The sequence below is a fragment of the Ranitomeya variabilis genome, chromosome 3 (assembly GCF_051348905.1).
Source record: "Ranitomeya variabilis isolate aRanVar5 chromosome 3, aRanVar5.hap1, whole genome shotgun sequence".
Classification (NCBI taxonomy): Eukaryota; Metazoa; Chordata; class Amphibia; order Anura; family Dendrobatidae; genus Ranitomeya; species Ranitomeya variabilis.
The window spans coordinates 632,648,774-632,673,829 of NC_135234.1; the positions used below are offsets into that span (position 1 = coordinate 632,648,774).

Consider the following 25,056-nt stretch of genomic DNA (forward strand, 5'->3'; position numbering starts at 1 on the left):
CACTGAGGACTCTCAATTCTAAATATTTTTCTTTAACATATAATTTTAGGAATTTTTGTTTTGAGAAACGTGGCAACCCAAGTGTAATTTTACACAGTACAAAAAAACAAACAAATCCAAAGCCAAAATGTAAACCTGCCAACTAGTGATCAGCGAGTGTACTCGTTGCTCGGGTGATCTCCGAGTATTTATAACTGCTCAGGGATTTAGTTTTCATCGCCGCAGCTGAATGATTTTCATCTGTAAGCCAGCTTGATTACATGTGGGGATTCCCTAGCAACCGGGCAACCCCCACATGTACTCAGCCTGGCTAGTAGCTGTAAATCATTCAGCTGCCATGATGAAACCTAAATCTCCGAGCAGTCATAAATACTCGGGGTACACTTGCTCATCACTACTGCCAACTAAATGGAAAATCTGGGTGTGAATTGTTTCTAATGCTAGTTTTACATGTATCAAACAGGGCTGTCAAACGATTAGCTGCATACAAGCTAATCAGCTGTCATGTAATCACCTATGTGGTTAGAATATCATTGTTCTCGGCAGCACATATCCTGTTTACATGGGATGATGTCCTGCTGAGAATGAGGATTTTTAAACTTGCTAAATATTTTGCTTATTCCTCCTGTGATTGCCGGCCTGTTTAGATGGCTGGATAGCTGTGAACGTCAGTTGGCCCGGCAAAAAAAAAGCAGCATAAAAACCATTGGGGAAGATTACGGTAATTAATAATAGTGTAGTGTGCCATTTACATATCATTTCATAGTGCAGCAGTCGCCACTTTCCTAAGCAAAATTCAAGTGCTCTTGTGACACAAGCTGAAAACAATTACAGGTTACATAGTAAGGCTACTTTCACACATCATTTTCTTGCCGTCAGGCACAGTCTGGCGAATTTTGAAAAAACAGATCTGGCAAAAGTAGCCGCCGGATCTGTTTTTTTCTCATAGACTTGTATTAGCGAAGGATGGCCTCACGTTTCATCCACTTTTCGCTGGATCCGTTTAAAATTCGTTTTCGGGCGACCCGAGAAAACGGACATAGGAACGTTTTTGTGTCCGTCAAAAAAACGGACAGCGGCGGATCCGTCGCCGTCCATCGTTTGCTATAATTGAACCCTATGGCCCTGGATACGTCAAATGATGGAATCTGGCTATGGATTCCATTTTTTTAAACTAAGCATGCGTTTTCTGTTATGAGCTGGTGGTTTAGGAGCAACATGGGACGTGCTCTGGAGGAGGTGGTACCTGTACTGACCGCAGTTCCTGAGCTTAACACAACACTAGAAGTAGCCGTGGGATGTTCCTGTCACTCCCTAGACACCTCGTCACAGCCGGAGGACTAACTAGCCCTAAAGATAGAAACAGGAAAGCTATCTTGCCTCAGAGAAAATCCCCAAAGGATAGGACAGCCCCCCACAAATATTGACTGTGAGTGGAGAGGGAAATGACATACGCAGAATGAAACCAGGATGTAGCAAAGGAGGCCAGTCTAACTAGATAAATAGAACAGGAAAGAATACTGTGCGGTCAGTATTAAAAACTAGAAAAATCCACCACAGAGTTTACAAAAATCTCCACGCCTGACTAAAGGTGTGGAGGGTAAATCTGCTTCCCAGAGCTTCCAGCTTAACTGAATAAATCCATACTGACAAGCTGGACTAGAAAAAACATAGAAAGTGCAGAAAGATTAAGTCTACAACAAGTGGACTGCAAAAGAACAAAGCAAGGACTTATCTTTGCTGAACTGGTCAGAATATCAGGGAAATCCAAGCAGAGATGTGAATCCAACCAGGAACCATTGAAAACTGGCACAGGCTGAAGGATAGAACCAGGCTAAATAGTCGAGCCAGAAAGACAATCAGTGGAAGCAGCTGCTGACTACTAAATCCAAGGAGCAGCAGTACCACTTAAAACCACCGGAGGGAGCCCAAGAGCAGAACTCGCAAAAATGCCACTTACAACCACCGGAGGGAGCCCAAGAGCGGAATTCACAACAGTACCCCCCCCCTTGAGCAGGGGTCACCGAACCCTCACCAGAGCCCCCAGGCCGATCAGGATGAGCCAAGTGAAAAGCACGAACCAAATCGGCGGCATGTGTTATGGTCTGGTGATTAAGGAGCGACATGCGACTAGCTCTGAGCAGGTGGTAACTATACCGACCGCAGTTCCTGATCTTAACACAGACACTAGCAGTAGCCGTGGGATGTTCCTGTCACTCCCTGGACGCCTCGTCACAGCCGGAGATCTAGCTACCCCTAAAGGTAGAAGCAGGAAAGCTATCTTGCCTCAGAGAAAATCCCCAAAGGATAGGACAGCCCCCCACAAATAATGACTGTGAGAGGAGAAGGAAATTACATACGTAGTATGAAACAAGATTTAGCAAAGGAGGCCACTACTAGCTAGAAAGAATTAGTACAGGACAGAACACTGTGCGGTCAGTAATAAAAACTAGAAAAAGTCCACCGCAGAGAAATGCAAAAATCTCCACAACTGACTAAAGGTGTGGAGGGCAAACTCTGCTGCCCAGAGCTTCCAGCTTAGCTGACTAGATACATACTGATAAGCTGGACAAATGAGCAAAACATAAAGTGCAAAACAACAAAGTCCACAACAAGTGAACTGCAAAAAGACAAGCAAGGACTTAGCTTTGCTGAAATGGTCAGAGTGACAGGGAAATCCTCAGAGAGCCATGACTCCAAGCTCAACAATTGACAACTGGCATTGAATTAGGGAAAAGGCCAGACTAATATAGCCGAGCCAGAAAGACGATCAGTGAAAACAGCTGCTGATGCTAAATCCAAGAAGCAGCCATACCACTCAAAACCACAGGAGGGAGCCCAAGAGCAGAACTCACAAAAATGCTACTTATAACACCGGAGGGAGCCCAAGAGCGGAATTCACAACAGTACCCCCCCCCTTGAGGAGGGGTCACCGAACCCTCAACAGAGCCCCCAGGCCGATCAGGATGAGCCAAATGAAAAGCACAAACCAAATCGGCGGCATGGACATCGGAGGCAACCACCCAAGAATTATCCTCCTGGCCATAACCCTTCCACTTGACAAGATACTGAAGCCTCCGCCTCGAAAAATGAGAATCCAAGATTTTCTCAACCACATTTCCAACTCCCCCTCAACCAACACCGGGGCAGGAGGATCAACAGATGGAACAACGGGTACCACATATCTCTGCAACAAAGATCTATGGAAAACATTGTGGATGGCAAAAGAGGCTGGAAGGGCCAAACGAAAAGACACTGGATTGATAATCTCAGAAATCTTATAAGGACCAATAAACCGAGGCTTGAACTTAGGGGAAGAAACCTTCATAGGAACATGACGAGAGGATAAGCAGACCAAATCCCCCACACGAAGCCGAGGACCAACACACCGACGGCGGTTAGCAAAACGCTGAGCCTTTTCCTGAGACAACGTCAAATTGTCTACCACATGAGTCCAAATCTGCTGCAACCTGTCCATCACAGAATCCACACCAGGACAATCAGAAGGCTCAACCTGCCCTGAAGAAAAACGATGGATGGAAACCAAAATTACAAAAGAAAGGCGAAACCAAAGTAGCCGAACTGGCCCGATTATTAAGGGCAAACTCGGCCAACGGCAAGAAAGCCACCCAATCATCCTGATCAGCAGACACAAAGCATCTCAAATAGGTTTCCAAGGTTTGGTTAGTTCGCTCAGTTTGGCCATTTGTCTGAGGATGGAACGCCGAAGAAAAAGACAAATTAGTGCCCATCTTAGCACAAAAGGCCCGCCAAAACCTGGAAACAAACTGGGAACCTCTGTCAGACACAATATTCTCTGGAATGCCAGGCAAACGAACCACATGCTGAAAAAATAATGGAACCAAATCAGAGGAGGAAGGCAATTTAGGCAAAGGTACCAAATGGACCATTTTAGAGAACCGGTCACAAACCACCCAGATAACAGACATCCTCTGGGATACAGGTAGATCCGAAATAAAATCCATGGAAATATGCGTCCAAGGCCTCTCCGGGACAGGCAAAGGCAAAAGCAACCCACTAGCGCGGGAACAGCAAGGCTTAGCCCGGGCACAAGTCCCACAGGACTGCACAAAAGAACACACATCCCGCGACAAGAAAGGCCACCAAAAGGACCTAGCAACCAAATCTCTGGTACCAAAAATCCCAGGATGACCGGCCAACACAGAACAATGGACCTCAGAAATTACCTTACTTGTCCATCTATCAGGAACAAACAGCTTCCCCACAGGACAGCGGTCAGGTTTATCAGCCTGAAATTCCTAAAGCGCCCGCCGCAAATCAGGGGAGATGGCAGACAGAATCACCCCTTCCCTAGGAATGCCAACCGGCTCAAGGACTCCAGGAGAATCAGGCAAAAAACTCCTAGAGAGGGCATCCGCTTTAACATTCTTAGATCCTGGAAGATATGAGACCACAAAATCAAAACGGGAGAAAAACAGGGACCACCGAGCCTGTCTAGGGTTCAGCCGCTTGGCCGACTCGAGGTAAATCAGATTCTTTTGATCGGTCAAGACCACAATGCGGTGCTTGGCTCCCTCAAGCCAATGTCGCCACTCCTCAAATGCCCACTTCATAGCCAACAACTCCCGATTGCCGACATAATTGCGTTCCGCAGGCGAAAACTTTTGGGAAAAGAAGGCACATGGCTTCATCAAGGAACCATCAGAATTCCTGTGACAAAACGGCCCCTGCCCCAATCTCAGAAGCGTCAACCTCAACCTGAAAAGGAAGAGAAACATCCGGCTGACGCAAGACAAGGGCAGAAGTAAATCGGCGTTTAAACTCCTGAAAGGCCTGAACAGCCTCAGAGGACCAATTAGTCACATCAGCGCCTTCCTTCGTCAACTCGGTCAGGGGTTTAACCACACTAGAGAAGTTGGCAATGAAACGGCGATAAAAATTAGCAAAGCCCAAAAATTTCTGAAGGCTCTTCACAGATGTGGGTTGAATCCAGTCATGAATGGCTTGGACCTTAACAGGATCCATTTCTATAGACGAAGGAGAAAAAATAAACCCCAAAAAAGAGACCTTCTGAACTCCAAATAGGCACTTAGACCCCTTCACAAATAGAGCATTATCACGAAGGATCTGGAATACCATCCTGACCTGCTTCACATGAGACTCCCAATCATTGGAAAAAAATCAAAATATCATCCAAATACACAATCAAGAATTTGTCAAGATAATTGCGGAAAATATCATGCATAAAGGACTGAAATACAGAAGGAGCATTAGAAAGCCCGAAAGGCATCACCAGGTATTCAAAATGGCCTTCGGGCGTATTAAATGCAGTTTTCCATTCGTCACCCTGTTTAATACAAACAAGATTATATGCCCCTCGAAGGTCAATCTTGGTAAACCAACTAGCCCCCTTAATCCGAGCAAACAAATCAGAGAGCAAAGGTAAAGGGTATTGGAATTTGACCGTGATCTTATTAAGAAGGCGATAATCAATACAGGGTCTCAAGGAGCCATCCTTCTTGGCAACAAAAAAGAATCCCGCTCCCAATGGTGACGAAGACGGCCGAATATGCCCCTTCTCTAAAGACTCCTTTACATAGCTCTGCATGGCGGTATGTTCAGGCACAGACAGGTTGAAAAGTCGGCCCTTAGGGAACTTACAGCCAGGAATCAAGTCAATAGCACAATCACAGTCCCTATGTGGAGGAAGGGAACTGGACTTGGGCTCATCAAATACATCCTGGAAATCTGACAAAAATTCAGGAACATCAGAAGAGGGGGAAGAGGAAATTGACATTAAAGGAACGTCACTATGTACCCCTTGACAACCCCAACTAGTCACAGACATTGATTTCCATTCCAGCACTGGATTGTGTACTTGTAACCATGGAAAACCCAGTACAACAACATCATGTAAATTATGCAACACCAGAAAACGGCAATCTTCCTGATGTGCTGAAGCCATGCACATAGTCAGCTGAGTCCAATACTGAGGTTTATTCTTGGCCAACGGTGTAGCATCAATACCCCTTAAGGGTATGGGACTCTGCAAAGGCTGCAAAGAAAAACCACAGCGCCTAGCGAATTCTAAGTCCATTAAGTTCAGAGCAGCGCCCGAATCCACAAATGCCATGACAGAAAAAGATGACAATGAGCAAATCAGGGTCACAGACAGGAGAAACTTAGGCTGCACAGTACTAATGGTAACAGATCTAGCGACCCTCTTAATACGCTTAGGGCAATCAGAAATAGCATGAGCAGAATTCCCACAGTAAAAACACAGCCCATTCTGACGTCTGTATCCCCTCTGTTCCGCTCTAGTCAAAATCCTATCACATTGCATGGGCTCAGGACTCTGCTCCGAGGACGCTGCCATATGGTGCACCACTTTGCGTTCGCGCAGGCGCCGATCAATCTGAATGGCCAGAGACATAGATTCGCTCAAACCAGCAGGCGTGGGGAACCCCACCATAACATCTTTAAGGGCTTCAGAAAGACCCTTTCTGAAAATTGCTGCCAGAGCCTCCTCATTCCACTTAGATCTATCCCCGTAAAACAAATCTGGAGTAGGAATTCTAGGCTCTAAGGCCGGAGTCTGAACAACATAATCTTGAATACTCTGTACTCTTGCAGCAAGCTGATCCACACGAGAAAACAACCCCTGAACATCCATGCCCGCATCCAAATCCTGAATCACCCAGAGATTAAGAGGAAGGAAAAAGACAAAACAAACTAAAGAAAAAAAAAATGGCTCAGAACTCTTTTTCTTTTCCTTCTTTTGAGATGCATTCAGCTCATTTTTGGCCAGTTGTACTGTTATGGTCTGGTGATTAAGGAGCGACATGCGACTAGCTTTGAGCAGGTGGTAACTATACCGACCGCAGTTCCTGATCTTAACACAGACACTAGCAGTAGCCGTGGGATGTTCCTGTCACTCCCCCTTATATGCCCCTCGAAGGTCAATCTTAGTAACCAACTAGCCCCCTTAATCCGAGCAAACAAATCAGAAAGCAAAGGTAAAGGGTATTGGAATTTGACCGTGATCTTATTAAGAAGGCGATAATCAATACAGGGTCTCATCCTTCTTGGCAACAAAAAAGAATCCCGCTCCCAATGGTGACGAAGACGGCCGAATATGCCCCTTCTCTAAAGACTCCTTAACATAACTCCGCATAGCGGCATGCTCTGGCACAGACAGATTGAAAAGTCGGCCCTTAGGGAACTTACAGCCAGGAATCAAGTTAATAGCACAATCACAGTCCCTATGTGGAGGAAGGGAACTGGACTTGGGCTCATCAAATACATCCTGGAAATCCGACAAAAACTCAGGAACTTCAGAAGAGGGGGAAGAGGAAATTTACATCAAAGGAACGTCACTATGTAACCCTTGACAACCCCAACTAGTCACAGACATAGATTTCCAATCCAGCACAGGATTATGTCCCTGTAACCATGGAAAACCCAGTACAACAACATCATGCAAATTATGCAACACCAGAAAACGGCAATCTTCCTGATGTGCTGGAGCCATGCACATGGTCAGCTGAGTCCAATACTGATGTTTATCCTTGGCCAACGGCGTAGCATCAATGCCCCTCAAAGGAATAGGGCTCTGCAAAGGCTGCAAGGAAAAACCACAGCGCCTGGCGAATTCCAAGTCCATCAAGTTCAGGGCAGCGCCTGAATCCACAAATGCCATGACAGAAAAGGACGATAATGAGCAAATCAAGGTCACAGATAAGAGAAATTTAGGCTGTACAGTACTGATGGTAACAGACCTAGCGACCCTCTTAGTACGCTTAGGGCAATCAGAAATAACATGAGCAGAATCACCACAGTAAAAACACAGCCTATTCTGGCGTCTGAATCCCTGCCGTTCTGCTCTAGTCAAAATTCTATCACATTGCATAGGCTCAGGACTCTGCTCAGAGGACACTGCCATATGGTGCACAACTTTGCGCTCGCGCAGGCGCCGATCAATCTGAATGGCTAGAGACATAGATCCGCTCAAACCAGCAGGCGTGGGGAACCCCACCATAACATCTTTAAGGGCTTCAGAAAGACCCTTTCTGAAAATTGCTGCCAGAGCCTCCTCATTCCATTTAGTGAGCACAGACCAATTTCTAAATTTCTGGCAGTATACTTCTGCCGCTTCCTGACTTTGACACAGGGCCAACAAGGTCTTTTCTGCATGATCCACAGAATTAGGTTCGTCATACAATAATCCGAGCGCTTGAAAAAATGCGTCTACATTAAGCAATGCCGGATCCCCTGATTCAAGGGAGAATGCCCAGTCCTGAGGGTCACCACGCAGCAGAGAGATGACAATTTTAACCTGCTGAATGGAATCACCAGAGGAACGGGGTTTCAAGGCAAAAAACAATTTGCAGTTATTTTTAAAGTTCAAAAACTTGGATCTGTCCCCAAAAAACAAATCAGGGGTTGGAATTCTAGGCTCTAAAGCCGGAGTCTGGACAACATAATCTTGGATACTCTGTACTCTTGCAGCAAGTTGATCCACATGAGAAAACAAACCCTGAACATCCATGCCAGCGCCAAAATCCTGAACCACCCAGAGATTAAGAGGAAAAAAAAGACAAAACAGACTGCAGAAAAAAAAATGGCTCAGAACTTCCTTTTCCTTCTTTTGAGATGCATTTAATTCATTTTTGGCTAGTTGTACTGTTATGAGCTGGTGGTTTAGGAGCAACATGGGACGTGCTCTGGAGGAGGTGGTACCTGTACTGACCGCAGTTCCTGAGCTTAACACAACACTAGAAGTAGCCGTGGGATGTTCCTGTCACTCCCTAGACACCTCGTCACAGCCGGAGGACTAACTAGCCCTAAAGATAGAAACAGGAAAGCTATCTTGCCTCAGAAAAAATCCCCAAAGGATAGGACAGCCCCCCACAAATATTGACTGTGAGTGGAGAGGGAAATGACATACGCAGAATGAAACCAGGATGTAGCAAAGGAGGCCAGTCTAACTAGATAAATAGAACAGGAAAGAATACTGTGCGGTCAGTATTAAAAACTAGAAAAATCCACCACAGAGTTTACAAAAATCTCCACACCTGACTAAAGGTGTGGAGGGTAAATCTGCTTCCCAGAGCTTCCAGCTTAACTGAATAAATCCATACTGACAAGCTGGACTAGAAAAAACATAGAAAGTGCAGAAAGATTAAGTCCACAACAAGTGGACTGCAAAAGAACAAAGCAAGGACTTATCTTTGCTGAACTGGTCAGGATATCAGGGAAATCCAAGCAGAGATGTGAATCCAACCAGGAACCTTTGAAAACTGGCACAGGCTGAAGGATAGAACCAGGCTAAATAGTCGAGCCAGAAAGACAATCAGTCGAAGCAGCTGCTGACTACTAAATCCAAGGAGCAGCAGTACCACTTAAAACCACCGGAGGGAGCCCAAGAGCAGAACTCGCAAAAATGCCACTTACAACCACCGGAGGGAGCCCAAGAGCGGAATTCACAACAGTTTTCCATTCTGAGTGTCTCTCTCTTTCTTCCCCAGAATCCAGTTAGTCAGATCAGCTAGTCAGATCCGGCTAAAAATGGATCTGTTGCATCAGTTTTTCACAATTTGTGACGGATCCGTTTTTTTTTTAAATTCGCCGGATTAAGCCTGACTACAATAACCTGATGTGTGAAAGTAGCCTAACATAGCTACTATGGTTGAAAAAGACAAATGTGCATCAAGATCAACTGAGGGATGAGAAATGATAAAGAGATTAGATTATAGGTACAGTCATAGCCAAAAGTGTTGGCACCCTTGAAATTGTTCCAGAAAATGAAGTATTTCTCTCACAAAATTATGGTAATTTAAGTTTTTTTTTTATATACAAATGTTTATTTCCTTTGCGTGTACTGGAACAACACAAATAAAAACAATAGAAAAAAGGCAAATTGGACATCATTTCACACAAAACTCCAAAAATAGACCTGACAAAATTACGTCTGGAACACGTGGTAAGGTTTCCCCAAATCCCCACTTGTACCAACATGACATTCCGCACCACCTGGGGACACGTAAAGCAAGGGTGACAATACTTTCGACCATGACTGTAAAACCACAATGAATGATCTAGTACACCCCAAAAGAGCTAATCTTTCCTTTCTGATCCAAATCGTCAATTATTTGGATCCAACATTCAGAAAAGAACGTTACACAATTACATTTACAGGTCTAATTAGAAAAATTGCAGATATAGTACAGAACACAGAAGAAATTCTTGATCCTCAGCAAAGTTGCACATGGCACAGGGGCTTCATGAGTATATACAAAGTGTGTGTGCCACAAGCATAAAGTGTGCGTACCACAAGTATAAAGTGTGCGTACCACAAGTATAAAGTGTGCGTACCACAAGCATAAAGTGTGTGCCAGAAGCATAAAGTGTGAGTACCACAAGTATAAAGTGTGCGTACCACAAGCATAAAGTGTGCGTACCACAAGCATAAAGTGTGAGTACTATAAGTATAAAGTGTGCGTACCACAAGCATAAAGTGTGAGTACCACAAGCATAAAGTGTGGGTACTATAAGTATAAAGTGTGAGTACCACAATCATAAAGTGTGAGTACCACAAGCATAAAGTGTGAGTACTACAAGTATAAAGTGTGCGTACCACAAGCATAAAGTGTGAGTACCACAAGCATAAAGTGTGTACCAAAAGCATAAAGTGTGTGTACCAAAAGCATAAAGTGTATGTACAGGTCCTTCTCAAAAAATTAGCATATAGTGTTAAATTTCATTATTTACCATAATGTAATAATTACAATTAAACTTTCATATATTATAGATTCATTATCCACCAACTGAAATTTGTCAGGTCTTTTATTGTTTTAATACTGATGATTTTGGCATACAACTCCTGATAACCCAAAAAACCTGTCTCAATAAATTAGCATATTTCACCCATCCAATCAAATAAAAGTGTTTTTTAATACCAAACAAAAAAACCATCAAATAATAATGTTCAGTTATGCACTCAATACTTGGTCGGGAATCCTTTGGCAGAAATGACTGCTTCAATGCGGCGTGGCATGGAGGCAATCAGCCTGTGACACTGCTGAGATGTTATGGAGGCCCAGGATGCTTCAATAGCGGCCTTAAGCTCATCCAGAGTGTTGGGTCTTGCGTCTCTCAACTTTCTCTTCACAATATCCCACAGATTCTCTATGGGGTTCAGGTCAGGAGAGTTGGCAGGCCAATTGAGCACAGTAATACCATGGTCAGTAAACCATTTACCAGTGGTTTTGGCACTGTGAGCAGGTGCCAGGTCGTGCTGAAAAATGAAATCTTCATCTCCAAAAAGCATTGACCCTGCCCTTGATGAAACACAGTGGACCAACACCAGCAGCTGACATGGCGCCCCACACCATCACTGACTGTGGGTACTTGACACTGGACTTCAGGCATTTTGGCATTTCCTTCTCCCCAGTCTTCCTCCAGACTCTGGCACCTTGATTTCCGAATGACATGCAAAATTTGCTTTCATCAGAAAAAAGTACTTGGGACCACTTAGCAACAGTCCAGTGCTGCTTCTCTGTAGCCCAGGTCAGGCGCTTCTGCCGCTGTTTATGGTTCAAAAGTGGCTTTACCTGGGGAATGCGGCACCTGTAGCCCATTTCCTGCACACGCCTGTGCACGGTGGCTCTGGATGTTTCCACACCAGACTCAGTCCACTGCTTCCTCAGGTTCCCCAAGGTCTGGAATCGGTCCTTCTCCACAATCTTCCTCAGGGTCTGGTCACCTCTTCTCGTTGTACAGCGTTTTCTGCCACATTGTTTCCTTCCAACAGACTTACCATTGAGGTGCCTTGATACACCACTCTGGGAACAGCCTATTTGTTGAGAAATTTCTTTCTGGGTCTTACCCTCTTGCTTGAGGGTGTCAATGATGGCCTTCTTGACATCTGTCAGGTCGCTAGTCTTACCCATGATGGGGGTTTTGAGTAATGAACCAGGCAGGGAGTTTTTAAAAGCCTCAGGTATCTTTTGCATGTGTTTAGAGTTAATTAGTTGACTCAGAAGATTAGGGTAATAGGTCGTTTAGAGAACCTTTTCTTGATATGCTAATTTATTGAGACAGGTTTTTTGGGTTATCAGGAGTTGTAGGCCAAAATCATCAGTATTAAAACAATAAAAGACCTGACAAATTTCAGTTGGTGGATAATGAATCTATAATATATGAAAGTTTAATTGTAATCATTACATTATGGTAAATAATGAAATTTAACACTATATGCTAATTTTTTGAGAAGGACCTGTATAAGACATTTTCATGACACTGAATAAGTTTTCGTGAGAAAACATGGAAAATATGCTCACTTGGATTTATTATTATTATTTATTATCAGGCCATCAGTGTTCTCTTCTCCTTATGCCATAGCTGTTCCTCTGCGCTTTATCTTATGGTGACAATCTCAGCACCACGTTGTATTGCAACACCATGGAGACTACCCAGATAATTATGAAAAATGAGTTTAACCTAGGGCTTAAATATTTATATGGCTTGTTGCTCAGAGGCAGAGCTACAGTTAATGAACACATAAATGCATAAATGAAATTCGTTGACTGGCCTGAAACCAAAACTTCCAGAATACACTGCAGTGCAGTTTTTGGAAGAATAAGATAAAAAGTCAGAATAAAATAGAAATGTCACAAATGTAAAGATTTTAATACTGAAAATTGCAGATGTCCTGTTTTCATCAACAATCCTTCCACACCTTCTCATATGACTTCTGATAAATAGTAGCAATAAATAAGTAATAACCTGGTGAGAATTTTTAAGTAACTTGTTATTATGATCTCAGATATCCAAATTCATCAATCACAGTGTTAGAGAAATATTCCCAAAATGATACAATTATTACCAGTCACGATTCCTCCTATCTGAGTGTCTGGACACAGTAAATGACAGTTCTGCCATCCAATCTAGGAATGGGATATGCTGATCTGTCAGTATGGTGATGGACAGCTCAGCCGTCCAATCAGATGCTGGAGTGTGCAGAGCTGTCAGTGTCTGGAGTGACAGTCTAGCCGTCCAGTAAGGACCAGGGCTTGCCGGGGCTTCATCCATGTCTCTTGTCCAGAGTAATTACTTGGATATTTTATAGCTTTCTGCCTTTGATTGCTGCCCATTGGAGCTTTGCTTATGAGGCATTTGTTTGCTCTGTGCTCCTTGTCTGGTAGTCTGATCTTTGCAGCTCTAAAGCCCCCGTCTCACTAAGCGAGATTGCTAGCGAGATCGCTGCTGAGTCACAAGTTTTGTGATGCAACAGCGACCTCAGTAGCGATCTCGCTATGTGTGACACGTAGCAGCGACCAGGCCCCTGCTGTGAGATCGCTGGTCGTGTCGGAATGGCCTGGACCTTTTTTTGATCGTTGAGGTCCCGCTGGGTAGCACACATCGCTGTGTTTGACACCTTACCAACGACCTCGTTGACAACTCAGACACTGAATCGTCATAATAGCTCCCATGTGACATCATTGTACAGGTCGCTACAGGTCGCTGGTGAGATGTCAAACAGTGAGATCGCAGCTGCGATCGTTGGAAGATCTCACTGTTTGACATCTCACCAGCGACCACATAGCGACGCAGCAACGATCCCTGACAGGTCGTATCGTTGTCGGGATCGCTTTAGCGTCGCTAAGTGAGATGGGGCCATAACAAGGATTTATCTTGACCATTTTTGCCTTGCACTTTTGTCATGATCTGCTACCTTCTTGTAATATTGTCCTCTGACTGTTTACTGACTACACCGCCGGATATAATAAGCCCTCACCCAACCCAAGATCACGAAAAATGGAGACGCTATGGGTATCGGAAAACTGCGCAATTTTTTTATTTATTTATTTTTTTTAGCAAAGTTTGGAATTTTTTCACCACTTAGATAAAAAAAAACTAGACATGTTTGATGTCTATGAACTCGTATTGACCTGGAAAATCATAATATCAGGTCAGTTTTAGCATTTAGTAAACCTAGCAAAAAAGCCAAACAAAAAACAAGTGTGGGATTGCACTTTTTTTGCAATTTCACCGCACTTGGATTTTTTTTTCCCATTTTCTAGTACACGACATGGTAAAACCAATGGTGTTATTCAAAAGTACAACTCGTCCCGCAAAAAATAAGCCCTCACATGGCCATATTGACGGAAAAATAAAAAAGTTATGGCTCTGGGAAGGAGGGGAGCGAAAAACGAAAACGCAAAACCGAAAAAAGCTCTGGTCATGAAGGGGTTATTGTATGTAATGGCAATGTTGGTCAATACCTTCTGCTGCTTGCAAACAGTAAAGTGATGTAGCTATTTCTTTTCCCTACTCTACTTTTCTGCAGATTTTAAGTTTTCATATACAAGATAATATTGACATGTTAATAACAATAATGCATTACCATCATTTATAGGGAACTATGGAATCTCAGCCCACCTGGGAAAAATAATACTGATTTGCAATATGCCGACTGGGGACCACACGGGAGCCAATTGGTAAGTCAGCATTAAAATGGCTACCACTGTAACTGGTTAGTATACCGTGAAAATAGGCAAAGTAGATAGCAGAAGAAAGTAGTAATTTATGTCCTCTAAATTTCCTGCTGCTTGTATAGCACCAGCATATTCAAGAGTGCTGTACAGAAATTATCACTTACATGAACCCTGTCCTCAATAGAACTCACAATCTAATTTTTTTTCTTTAGACATACACATAAAGGCCATTTTCGTAGAAAGCCAAATAACCTATAAATAATTGTTTGAGTGTTGGAGGAATTTGGAGACCGCAGAAGAAACCTACACGTATAAACTCCATGAAGAAATTGACTTTAGTAAAATTTGAACTCAGGACACCAGTGCTATAGGACAATAGTGTTAAGCACTGGATAGAAAATCTTCTCTAAGTATACCAAATTTAACCGGGTCAATATATCACATAATAAACTACTACTGGCACTGAGCATGATGCAGGTGGATGCTAGCAGGTTTGCTGAGTTTGTTAGTTTTTACATATACCATTCCCTGGGCAAAGTTATATTTTGCCAGGACAAACCCTTTAGGTACTCTACATATAGACTGCGTACATTTTGAATATCTGTGCTTGCTAACAAAATGTTATTGATAAATCAATTATTATATTTCTTTATGACTACCACGTAACCTTATTGTACCCTTATGTAATAGAGTTTAATGATCCCACTGTATTTAAAAAAGCCAATATCTAGTCAATTGGAAATTGTGGTGAAATCAGAGAATTGCTTTTACATCAATGTTTCCCTAAGGCCGGGGTCACACATGCGAGTTTTACGGACGTAAGAGCGCAGAAACTACGTCCGTAAAACTCGCATAACATACGGCACAATTATTCTCAATGGGGCTGCTCCTATTAGCCGTATATTACGGTTCAGTATTATACGGCTTTCTACAGCCGTACAAAATCGCAGCATGCTGCGTTTGTCAGCGTATTGCGCAAAAAAAAATCGCCAACGAAAGTCTATGGGGGCGAGAAAAATACGGATTCCACACGGACCAGCAGTGTGACTTGCGAGAAATACGCAGCGGTGTTAGTGAAAAGTCGGTAATTCAATTGCCGGCTTTTCATTTCTCCTGCACAAACCCGACAGGATATGAGACATGGTTTACATACAGTAAACCATCTCATATCCCTTTTTTTTTTGCATATTCCACACTACTAATGTTAGTAGTGTGTATGTGCAAAATTTCAGCGCTGTAGCTGCTGAAATAAAGGGTTAAATGGCGGAAAAAATTGGCGTGGGCTCCCGCGCAATTTTCTCCGCCAGAATGGTAAAGCCAGTGACTGAGGGCAGATATTAATAGCCAGGAGAGGGTCCATGGTTATTGGCCCCCCCGTGGCTAAAAACATCTGCCCCCAGCCACCCCAGAAAAGGCACATCTGGAAGATGCGCCTATTCTGGCACTTGGCCACTCTCTTCCCACTCCCTGTAGCGGTGGGATATGGGGTAATGAAGGGTTAATGCCACCTTGCTATTGTAAGGTGACATTAAGCCAGATTAATAATGGAGAGGCGTCAATTATGACACCTATCCATTATTAATCCAATTGTTTGAAAGGGTTAAAAAAACACACACACACACATGATTAAAAAGGATTTTAATGAAATAAACACAGCGGTTGTTGTAATAATTTATTGTTCTCTCAATCCATTTCCAGGCCCTCGCTTGGCAAAATAATAAACGCACAAGATACATACCTTCTGCTGAAACGTCACGTCCCACGAAGTAATCCATCTGAAGGGGTTAATTAATATTACAGGCACGAGCTGCGATAAACCACTCGCTCGTGTCTGTAATCCCCCGGCGAATGAATGAAACGTAGGTCATTGACCTACATTTCCTTCAGTCGCGGTGATGCGCCCCCTGGTGGATGTCCTCATATGACCTGGAGCGTGGGAAAAAGTTCCCAGGCTGCAGTTCATGAGAACATCCACCAGAGGGCGCCTCACCGCGACTCAATGTAAGTACAGATCCAGCTTTCCTTTCAGCACCCGGGAATTACAGGCACGAGCGAGTGGTTTATCGCAGCTCATGCCTGTAATATTAGTTAACCCCTTCAGATGGATTACTTCGTGGGACGTGACGTTTCAGCAGAAGGTATGTATCTTGTGCGTTTATTATTTTGCCAAGCGAGGGCCTGGAAATGGATTGAGAGAACAATAAATTATTACAACAACCGCTGTGTTTATTTCATTAAAATCCTTTTTAATCATGTGTGTGTGTGTTTTTTAACCCTTTCAAACAATTGGATTAATAATGGATAGGTGTCATAATTGACGCCTCTCCATTATTAATCTGGCTTAATGTCACCTTACAATAGCAAGGTGGCATTAACCCTTCATTACCCCATATCCCACCGCTACAGGGAGTGGGAAGAGAGTGGCCAAGTGCCAGAATAGGCTCATCTTCCAGATGTGCCTTTTCTGGGGTGGCTGGGGGCAGATGTTTTTAGCCACGGGGGGGCCAATAACCATGGACCCTCTCCTGGCTATTAATATCTGCTCTCAGTCACTGGCTTTACTACTCTGGCGGAGAAAATTGCGCGGGAGCCCACGCCAATTTTTTCCGCCATTTAACCCTTTATTTTAGCAGCTACAGCGCTGAAATTTTGCACATACACACTACTAACATTAGTAGTGTGGAATATGCAAAAAAAAAGGGGATATGAAATGGTTTACTGTATGTAAACCATGTCTCATATCCTGTCGGGTTTGTGCAGGAGAAATGAAAAGCCGGCAATTGAATTACCGGCTGTTCACAGATATCGCGCTGAATGAAATCTAAATACAGAATATATATATATATGTGTCTCAATGACATATATATATATATACTGTATATATGTTTTCCCTAACATTTGAGCACATAAATCCATTAGATGTCGGTTTTGCAAGCCTGCGCGAAAATCTCGCAGTACGGATGCCATACGGATTACATACGGAGGATGCCATGCGCAAAATACGCTGACACACCCTGACTACGGATCAATATTTTGGGAACATTTCTCCGTATTATGGCCATAGTACGGACGTATAATACGTGGCGTATTGTCTTACGCCAAGTGTGACTCCAGCCTAATACATATAAGGTCCTTAATAAAAAACTTTTGGGATGTTGCTAAATGACCTGTGAACTTTTGCATGCAACTAAATCTCACCCTATAGCTCTTTTATATACAATATTTTATTCTTTGATTCCAGGTGTTCATCTTTGAAAATGACATATACTATCAAGAAGTGGCTTCTGGCCCGGCTCTTAGGCTTACTTCATCTGGAAGTCCAGAAAGAGTGCTCAATGGGATCTCTGACTGGACCTACCAAGGTTAGTCTTTGTAGAATGCATTCATCTGTGTAAAGAGTCAGTGGCTTTCTTTTTTTTTAATCGTGGGACTTTTCGTTGAAAGATTTTATTGTTTCACAAAAACACATGCAATACAAAATCTGAACCCACCCGCCACCTCCCTACCAACAAAAAGCCCTACATCCACAACAAGATGTATATTGCAAAGATGCTTTAGATAATATACATTGTACAACATACAAAAAAATAGCATAATACATACAACAGTAAGCACGATCTCAAATACAGTGTAACTTCTCAAGGTCACCCCTTCTTATTCTGCATCAATTCCCTCCAAAGATCCTGGAATAATTAATCTGCATATATGTCAAGAAACAAAAACATATGTATATTTTTGTCACATGTGTTCATTAATTGCAGTGTGCTGATGCATTGTGTATGTATATAGGGCTGGTGGTATTATCCAGAGAGGGGCCCCCTGAGGTGAGTATGGCCAGCAGAGGAGTAACAATTACAATCGCAGAGGTCGCGACCGCAACCTGGGCCCATGCGGTTCAGGGGACCACTGACGCCAGCGCAAACTTCAACTGGATGTGTGTTCTTGGACATTCAGCTGAAGAGTATTGCAGAGCAGACCAAAGACCCCCTAGGTCCATGCGCTGCATTACATGCTGTGGCCAATCAGAGATTGGCAGCTGATGTCAGCGTGCACATGACAGGGGGCGCATGGCAGTGACATCATGCGCTCCCATCACTTGCACGCTGAAGTCAGCTGCCTGCTTCAGAAGAGGAAGTAATGCACCAGGACCCATGCAGTTCAAGGACCCGTTGACGCCAGCGCCAACTTCAACTGGATGTGTGTTATTGGATGCACATTCAGCTGAAGTGTATTGCAGACCAGAGACCCACTGGGTCCATGAGCTGCAATAGATGGTGCTGGCCAAACAGAGACTGGCAGCTGACGTCAGTGTGCACATGACTGGAGGTGCATGGCAGTGAAGTCAGCTGCCGGCTTCAGAAGAGGAAGTCATACACCAGGGGAGTGGAGTGAACAAGCAGGCTGAGGTCCACATGGAGCAGTGCCTTGCTTGTGTAGTGTACTGTACTTGTTAATAAATAATTACATTTAAAAAATGACGTCGGTTCTCCCTATTTTTTATTACCCAGCCAACGGAAAGCTGTTAATAAACTCCTATTTTGCTATAGGAGAAGTAGCAATTCGAGAGATCTAATAGTCAGAAATAGAACAGAATATAGCACTGTTGACTGGCTTGAAAAAAAATACATCCAAGGATAACTTCAGATGTGGTACACTAACAGAAAATAAACAGCCTTTAGATCAGGCAAGCAAAGTAACAATGTCCATAGCAGGGCTCTGCTCTGCCAGGCCTGTGGACACAGGCTGGGGTAGTGTCCAGTACTTAGGGTCAATCTGGAGCCAAACACACAGGAGACCTTCTCCCTCCCAACACGCAGACCATGTGCCAAACAACAGCCTCCATTATATAGGCTGTTGACCAAACCCAGAAGTGAGGTATGTGGATATCCAGACCCAGCCATCTCTCATAGCTACCCGTAACCCGGTTCCAGGTGCACTAAACAAAGCTCTTAGTGCTTATGTGCACTACAGAAAATACTCCGGGTTACATCACACAGAGCAGCCTTCTCTGTGACACATACCTCCCATTGACTGTGCGGCCATTAGCCTCCTTACAGCATGTAAATTCTATTACATAGGAAAAACCATAAGACCCCTGTTTGTTCTATTTGGAGAACATTATCGTTCTATAACCACTGATAAAGGAGCCCCTCAACTCATCAAACACATGCATGGATATCCTAATGCTCAGTGTCTGACTGGGATGCCAAGGGCCTACCAGTAACATTGACTTTGGGGGACCCACTTTTTACCTGCAGACAAATATTACACTCCCTTTGTTCACAAATGTACCTATATTTCTATGTAACAATAAACTATGTAGTTTGGTTAGTTTGTGTAGTTTGGTTAATGCTGTTTTTTTCTGTACAGAGTGAATCAAGTGAATTATGCAAGTACTCTCCATATAGCGGGGCTGGAGGCCCACATCTGCACAGGGGCCAACTGGGGGTTTCCCCTGTTATCCTATGAGCTAGTCCGAACCTGCTAACGCTGATCCTAATGTGTTGTGCTTTGCAGGAATAGAAAGGGTTAAGTTCCCCCCACAAGGTGGAAATCACAATCTATTATTATTAAAAAAAGAAGCAAGGTGGATTCTTAATTCTGCAGCCCAGGGTCCCTTGGGACTTAATGATAGATTGGATATGTCCATGTGTCTGTAACTGTTTTTTAACGTGTTTTTAAATTGCATGGTTTTCTATGCACCGATTGTTGTAATGACGGATATTCTGCACCTGCTTTGTTACAAAAGGAAGTAGTTGCTCATACCTCATTGTTAGTTGAACCCGTTGAAGTGCAACTGCGCAAAACATCCGTCATTCTCTGTTAGGCCGGCATCACACTTGCCCGCACAACTCTCTCACATCAATACCCGACAATGCCGCTGGCACTCGGGACCGGAGCGTGCGGCTGCATGCATTTCTATTTCTAGTGTCAGCAGCAGTGCTGGGTATTGATGCGAAAGACTCGTGAGAGTTTCTCGCATTGCACTCGCAAGTGTGGCCCCGGCCTTACTCTCCTGCACACTCGCTGCCCTTTGCTCTGCTAGTCTCTGTTCCAATGAACTGGAAATAATGGATTTCTAAATTGTATACTCGGTGAATGCCACTTTTAATTTTTTTCTAAGATGCACAATTTTAAAATTCCAATATAAGCACTACCGATAGATGTGACACACGGCATATTGCTCTGCAAGAGAGGGTTTTGAAGATTATTTATATCGCCATATGTTTGGACTGGTGCCTAATTAGCTTCTCGGGATGTTTTCAATTGTTTGCAGTTTTGCTTAGAAGTTTGGCACTGATCTGTGGTGTGGGATTTTCAGATGGATAATCTCAGTAATTTACCCTCTGAGCAGCCGTTAGCAAAATGTGGTTTAATGGCAGGGAGAGAAGATGCAGGAGTGTTTTTTTCGGACTGTAATTTTAAAGAAGATAATCAAGTTATGGCACAAGAATGTTAGAAAATAAAATTAACCTTCCATCAGAAAACATTTTTTTTGCCTATTTTGGACAATAAAATCTTTAAAATCGTATGATGATTCAGCACGTGTATCATGAGGACTTTGCGTATTTAACCCCTTAAGCCCCGAGGGTGGTTTGCACGTTAATGACCGGGCCAATTTTTACAATTCTGACCACTGTCCCTTTATGAGGCTATAACTCTGGAACGCTGTGACGGATCTTGGTGATTCTGACATTGTTTTCTCATGACATATTGTACTTCATGTTAGTGGTAAAATTTATTCGATATAACTTGCGTTTATTTGTGAAAAAAATGGAAATTTGGCGAACATTTTGAAAATTTCGCAATTTTCCAACTTTGAATTTTTATGCCCTTAAATCACAGACATATGTCACGCAAAATACTTAATAAGTAACATTTCCCACATGTTACTTTACATCAGCACAATTTTGGAACCAAAATTTTTTTTTGTGACGGAGTTATAAGGGTTAAAAGTTGACCAGCAATTTCTCATTTTTACAACACCATTTTTTTTTAGGGACCACATCTCATTTGAAGTCATTTTGAGGGGTCTATATGATAGAAAATACCCAAGTGTGACACCATTCTAAAAACTGCACCCCTCAAGGTGCTCAAAACCACATTCAAGAAGTTTATTAACCCTTCAGGTGTTTCACAGGAATTTTTGGAATGTTTAAATAAAAATGAACATTTTACTTTTTTTCACACAAAATTTATTTCAGCTCCAATTTGTTTTATTTTACCAAGGGTAACAGGAGAAAATGGACCCCCAAAGTTGTTGTACAATTTGTCCTGAGTACGCTGATACCCCATATGTGGGGGTAAACCACTGTTTGGGCGCATGGCAGAGCTCGGAAGGAAAGGAGCGCCATTTGACTTTTCAATGCAAAATTGACTGGAATTGAGATGAGACGCTATGTTGCGTTTGGAGAGCCCCTGATGTGCCTAAACACTGAAACCCCCTACAAGTGACACCATTTTAGAAAGTAGACCCCCTAAGGAACTTATCTAGATGTGTGGTGAGCACTTTGACCCACCAAGTGCTTCACAGAAGTTTATAATGCAGAGCCGTAAAAATAAAAAATCATATTTTTTCACAAAAATGATCTTTTCGCCCCCAATTTTTTATTTTCCCAAGGGTAAGAGAAGATATTGGACCTCAAAAAATGTTGTGCAATTTGTCCTGAGTACGCTGATACCCCATATGTGGGTGTAAACCATTGTTTGGGCGCATGGCAGAGCTTGGAAGGGAAGGAGCGCCATTTGACTTTTTAATGCAAAATTGACTGGAATTGAGATGGGACGCCATGTTGCGTTTGGAGAGCCCCTGATGTGCCTAAACATTGAAACCCCCCACAAGTGACACCATTTTGGAAAGTAGACCCCCTAAGGAACTTATCTAGATGTGTTTTGAGAGCTTTGAACCCCCAAGTGTTTCACTACAGATTATAACGCAGAGCCGTGAAAATATATATATATTTTTTTTTTCACAAAAATGATTTTTTAGCCCCCAGCTTTGTATTTTTACAAGGGTAACAGAATAAATTGGACCCCAAAATTTGTTGTCCAATTTGTCCTGAGTAAGCTGATACCCCATATGTGGGGGGGAACCACTGTTTGGGCGCATGACAGAGCTCGGAAGGGAAGGAGCGCCATTTGGAATGCAGACTTAAATGGATTGGTCAGCAGCCGTCACGTTGCATTTGCAGAGCCCCTGATGTACCCAAACAGTACAAACCCCCCACAGGTGACCCCATATTGGAAACTAGACCTCCCAAGGAACTTATCTAGATGTGTAGTGAGAACTTTGAACCCCCAAGTGTTTCACTACAGTTTATAACGCAGAGCCGTGAAAATAAAACATCTTTTTTTTTCTCACAAAAACGATTTTTAGCCCCCCAAATTTTTAATTTTCCCAAGGATAACAAGAGAATTTGGACCCCAGAAGTTGTTGGTCAATTTGTCCCGAGTACGCTGATAACCCATATGTTGGGGTAAACCCCTTTTTGGGCGCACGGGAGAGCTCGGAAGGGAAGGAGCACTGTTTTACTTTTTCAACGCAGAATTGGCTGGAATTGAGATTGGACGCCATGTCGCGTTTGGAGAGCCCCTGATGTGCCTGGACAGTGGAAACTCCTCAATTCTACCTGAAACCCTAACCCAAACACACCCCTAACCCTAATCCCAACGGTAACCCTAACCACACCCCTAGCCCTGACACACCCATAATTCTAATCCCAACCCTAATCCAAACCGTAAATGTAATTCAAACCCTAATCCTAACTTTAGCCCCAACCCTAACTTTAGCCCCAACCCTAGCCCTAACCCTAGCCCTAACCCGAACCCTAGCCCTAACCCTAACTCTAGCCCTAACCCTAACCCTAGCCCTAATGGGAAAATGGAAATAAATACATTTTTTTAATTTTATTATTTTTCCCTAACTAAGGGGGTGATGAAGGTGGGTTTGATTTACTTTTATAGCGTTTTTTATATCGGATTTTTATGATTGGCAGCTGTCACACACTAAAAGACGCTTTTTATAGCAAAAAAGTTTTTGCGTCTCCACATTTTGAGACCTATAATTTTTCCACATTTTGCTCCACAGAGTCATGTGAGGTCTTGTTTTTTGCGGGACGAGTTGACGTTTTTATTGTTAACATTTTCGGACACGTGACCATTTTTGATCACTTTTTATTCCGATTTTTGTGAGGCAGAATGACCAAAAACCTGCTATTCATGAATTTCTTTTGGGAGAGGCGTTTATACCGTTCCGTGTTTGGTAAAATTGATAAAGCAGTTTTATTCGACGGGTCAGTACGATTACAGCGATATCTCATTTATATCATTTTTTTATGTTTTGGCGCTTTTATACGATAAAAACTATTTTATAGAAAAAATAATTATTTTAGTATCGCTTTATTCTCAGGACTATAACTTTTTTATTTTTTTGCTGATGATGGTGTATGGCGGCTTGTTTTTTGCGGGACAAGATGACATTTTCAGCGGTACCATGATTATTTATATCAGTCTTTTTGATCGCGTGTTATTCCACTTTTTGTTCGGCGGTATGGTAATAAAGCGTTGTTTTTTGCCTCGTTTTTTTTTTTTCTTACGGTGTTTACTGAAGGGGTTAACTAGTGGGGCAGTTTTATAGGTTGGGTCATTACGGACGCGGCGATACTAAATATGTGTACTTTTATTGTTTGGTTTTTTTATTTAGATAAAGAAATGTATTTATGGGAATAATATATATATTTTTTTTATTATTTATTTAGGAATTTTTTTTTTTCTTACACATGTGGAAACATTTTTTTTTTTACTTTTTTACTTTTTTACTTTGTCCCAGGGGGGGACATCACAGATCGATGATCTGATAGTGTGCACAGCACTCTGTCAGATCACCGATCTCACTTACATCGGTGCAGGCTTACCAGCGTCTGCTCTGAGCAGGCGCTCGGTAAGCCACCTTTCTCCCTGCAGGACCCGGATGCCGCGGCCATCTTGGATCCGGGACCTGCAGGGAGGAAGGAGGTAGGAGACCCTCGGAGCAACGCGATCACATCGCGTTGCTCTGGGGGTCTCAGGGAAGCCCGCAGGGAGCCCCCTCCCTGCGCGATGCTTCCCTATACCGCCGGTACACTGCGATCATGTTTGATCGCGGTGTGCCGGGGGTTAATGTGCCGGGGGCGGTCCGTGACCGCTCCTGGCACATAGTGCCGGATGTCAGCTGCGATAGGCAGCTGACACCCGGCCGCGCTCCCCCCGTGAGCGCGGCCGATCGCGTATGACGTACTATCCCGTCACCCGGAATTAAGTCCCAGGTCACCTTGACGGGATAGTACGTCATACGGGATTAAGGGGTTAAAGACATTTCACAATTTCAAGATGATGATAATTTCCGCAAGTAGTGGGAGCTAATTAATCTCTAGAGTGTTCTCGAGGTTGTTAAAGCTAGTCCTCAAAAGGAATGAAAAGGAAAACTCAGATCTGATTATTGAACTGGATAAAGCGAAAAATTAGTTGTGTTTAACTGAAAACCAAATAAAAACCTTTTCCAAAAAATTAGGCAAGAAACTTGTTCCTACTCAAACAG

General features: G+C 43.2%; 1 protein-coding gene across 3 annotated transcripts in view; it reads left to right on the plus strand.

Moving 5' to 3' along the window:
* LOC143816750 (inactive dipeptidyl peptidase 10-like) overlaps nt 1–25,056 on the plus strand; it is a 503,885-nt gene that overhangs the window by 220,382 nt on the left and 258,447 nt on the right. For all 3 annotated transcript variants that reach the window (XR_013223993.1, XM_077297511.1, XM_077297512.1), the window contains exons 7-8: nt 14,402–14,483; nt 17,722–17,842. Coding sequence is in view for 2 of the 3 variants with exons in the window: in XM_077297511.1 (XP_077153626.1) it covers nt 14,402–14,483; nt 17,722–17,842 (203 nt within the window). In the remaining variant the exon portion in view is untranslated. The remainder of the gene's footprint in view (nt 1–14,401; nt 14,484–17,721; nt 17,843–25,056) is intronic.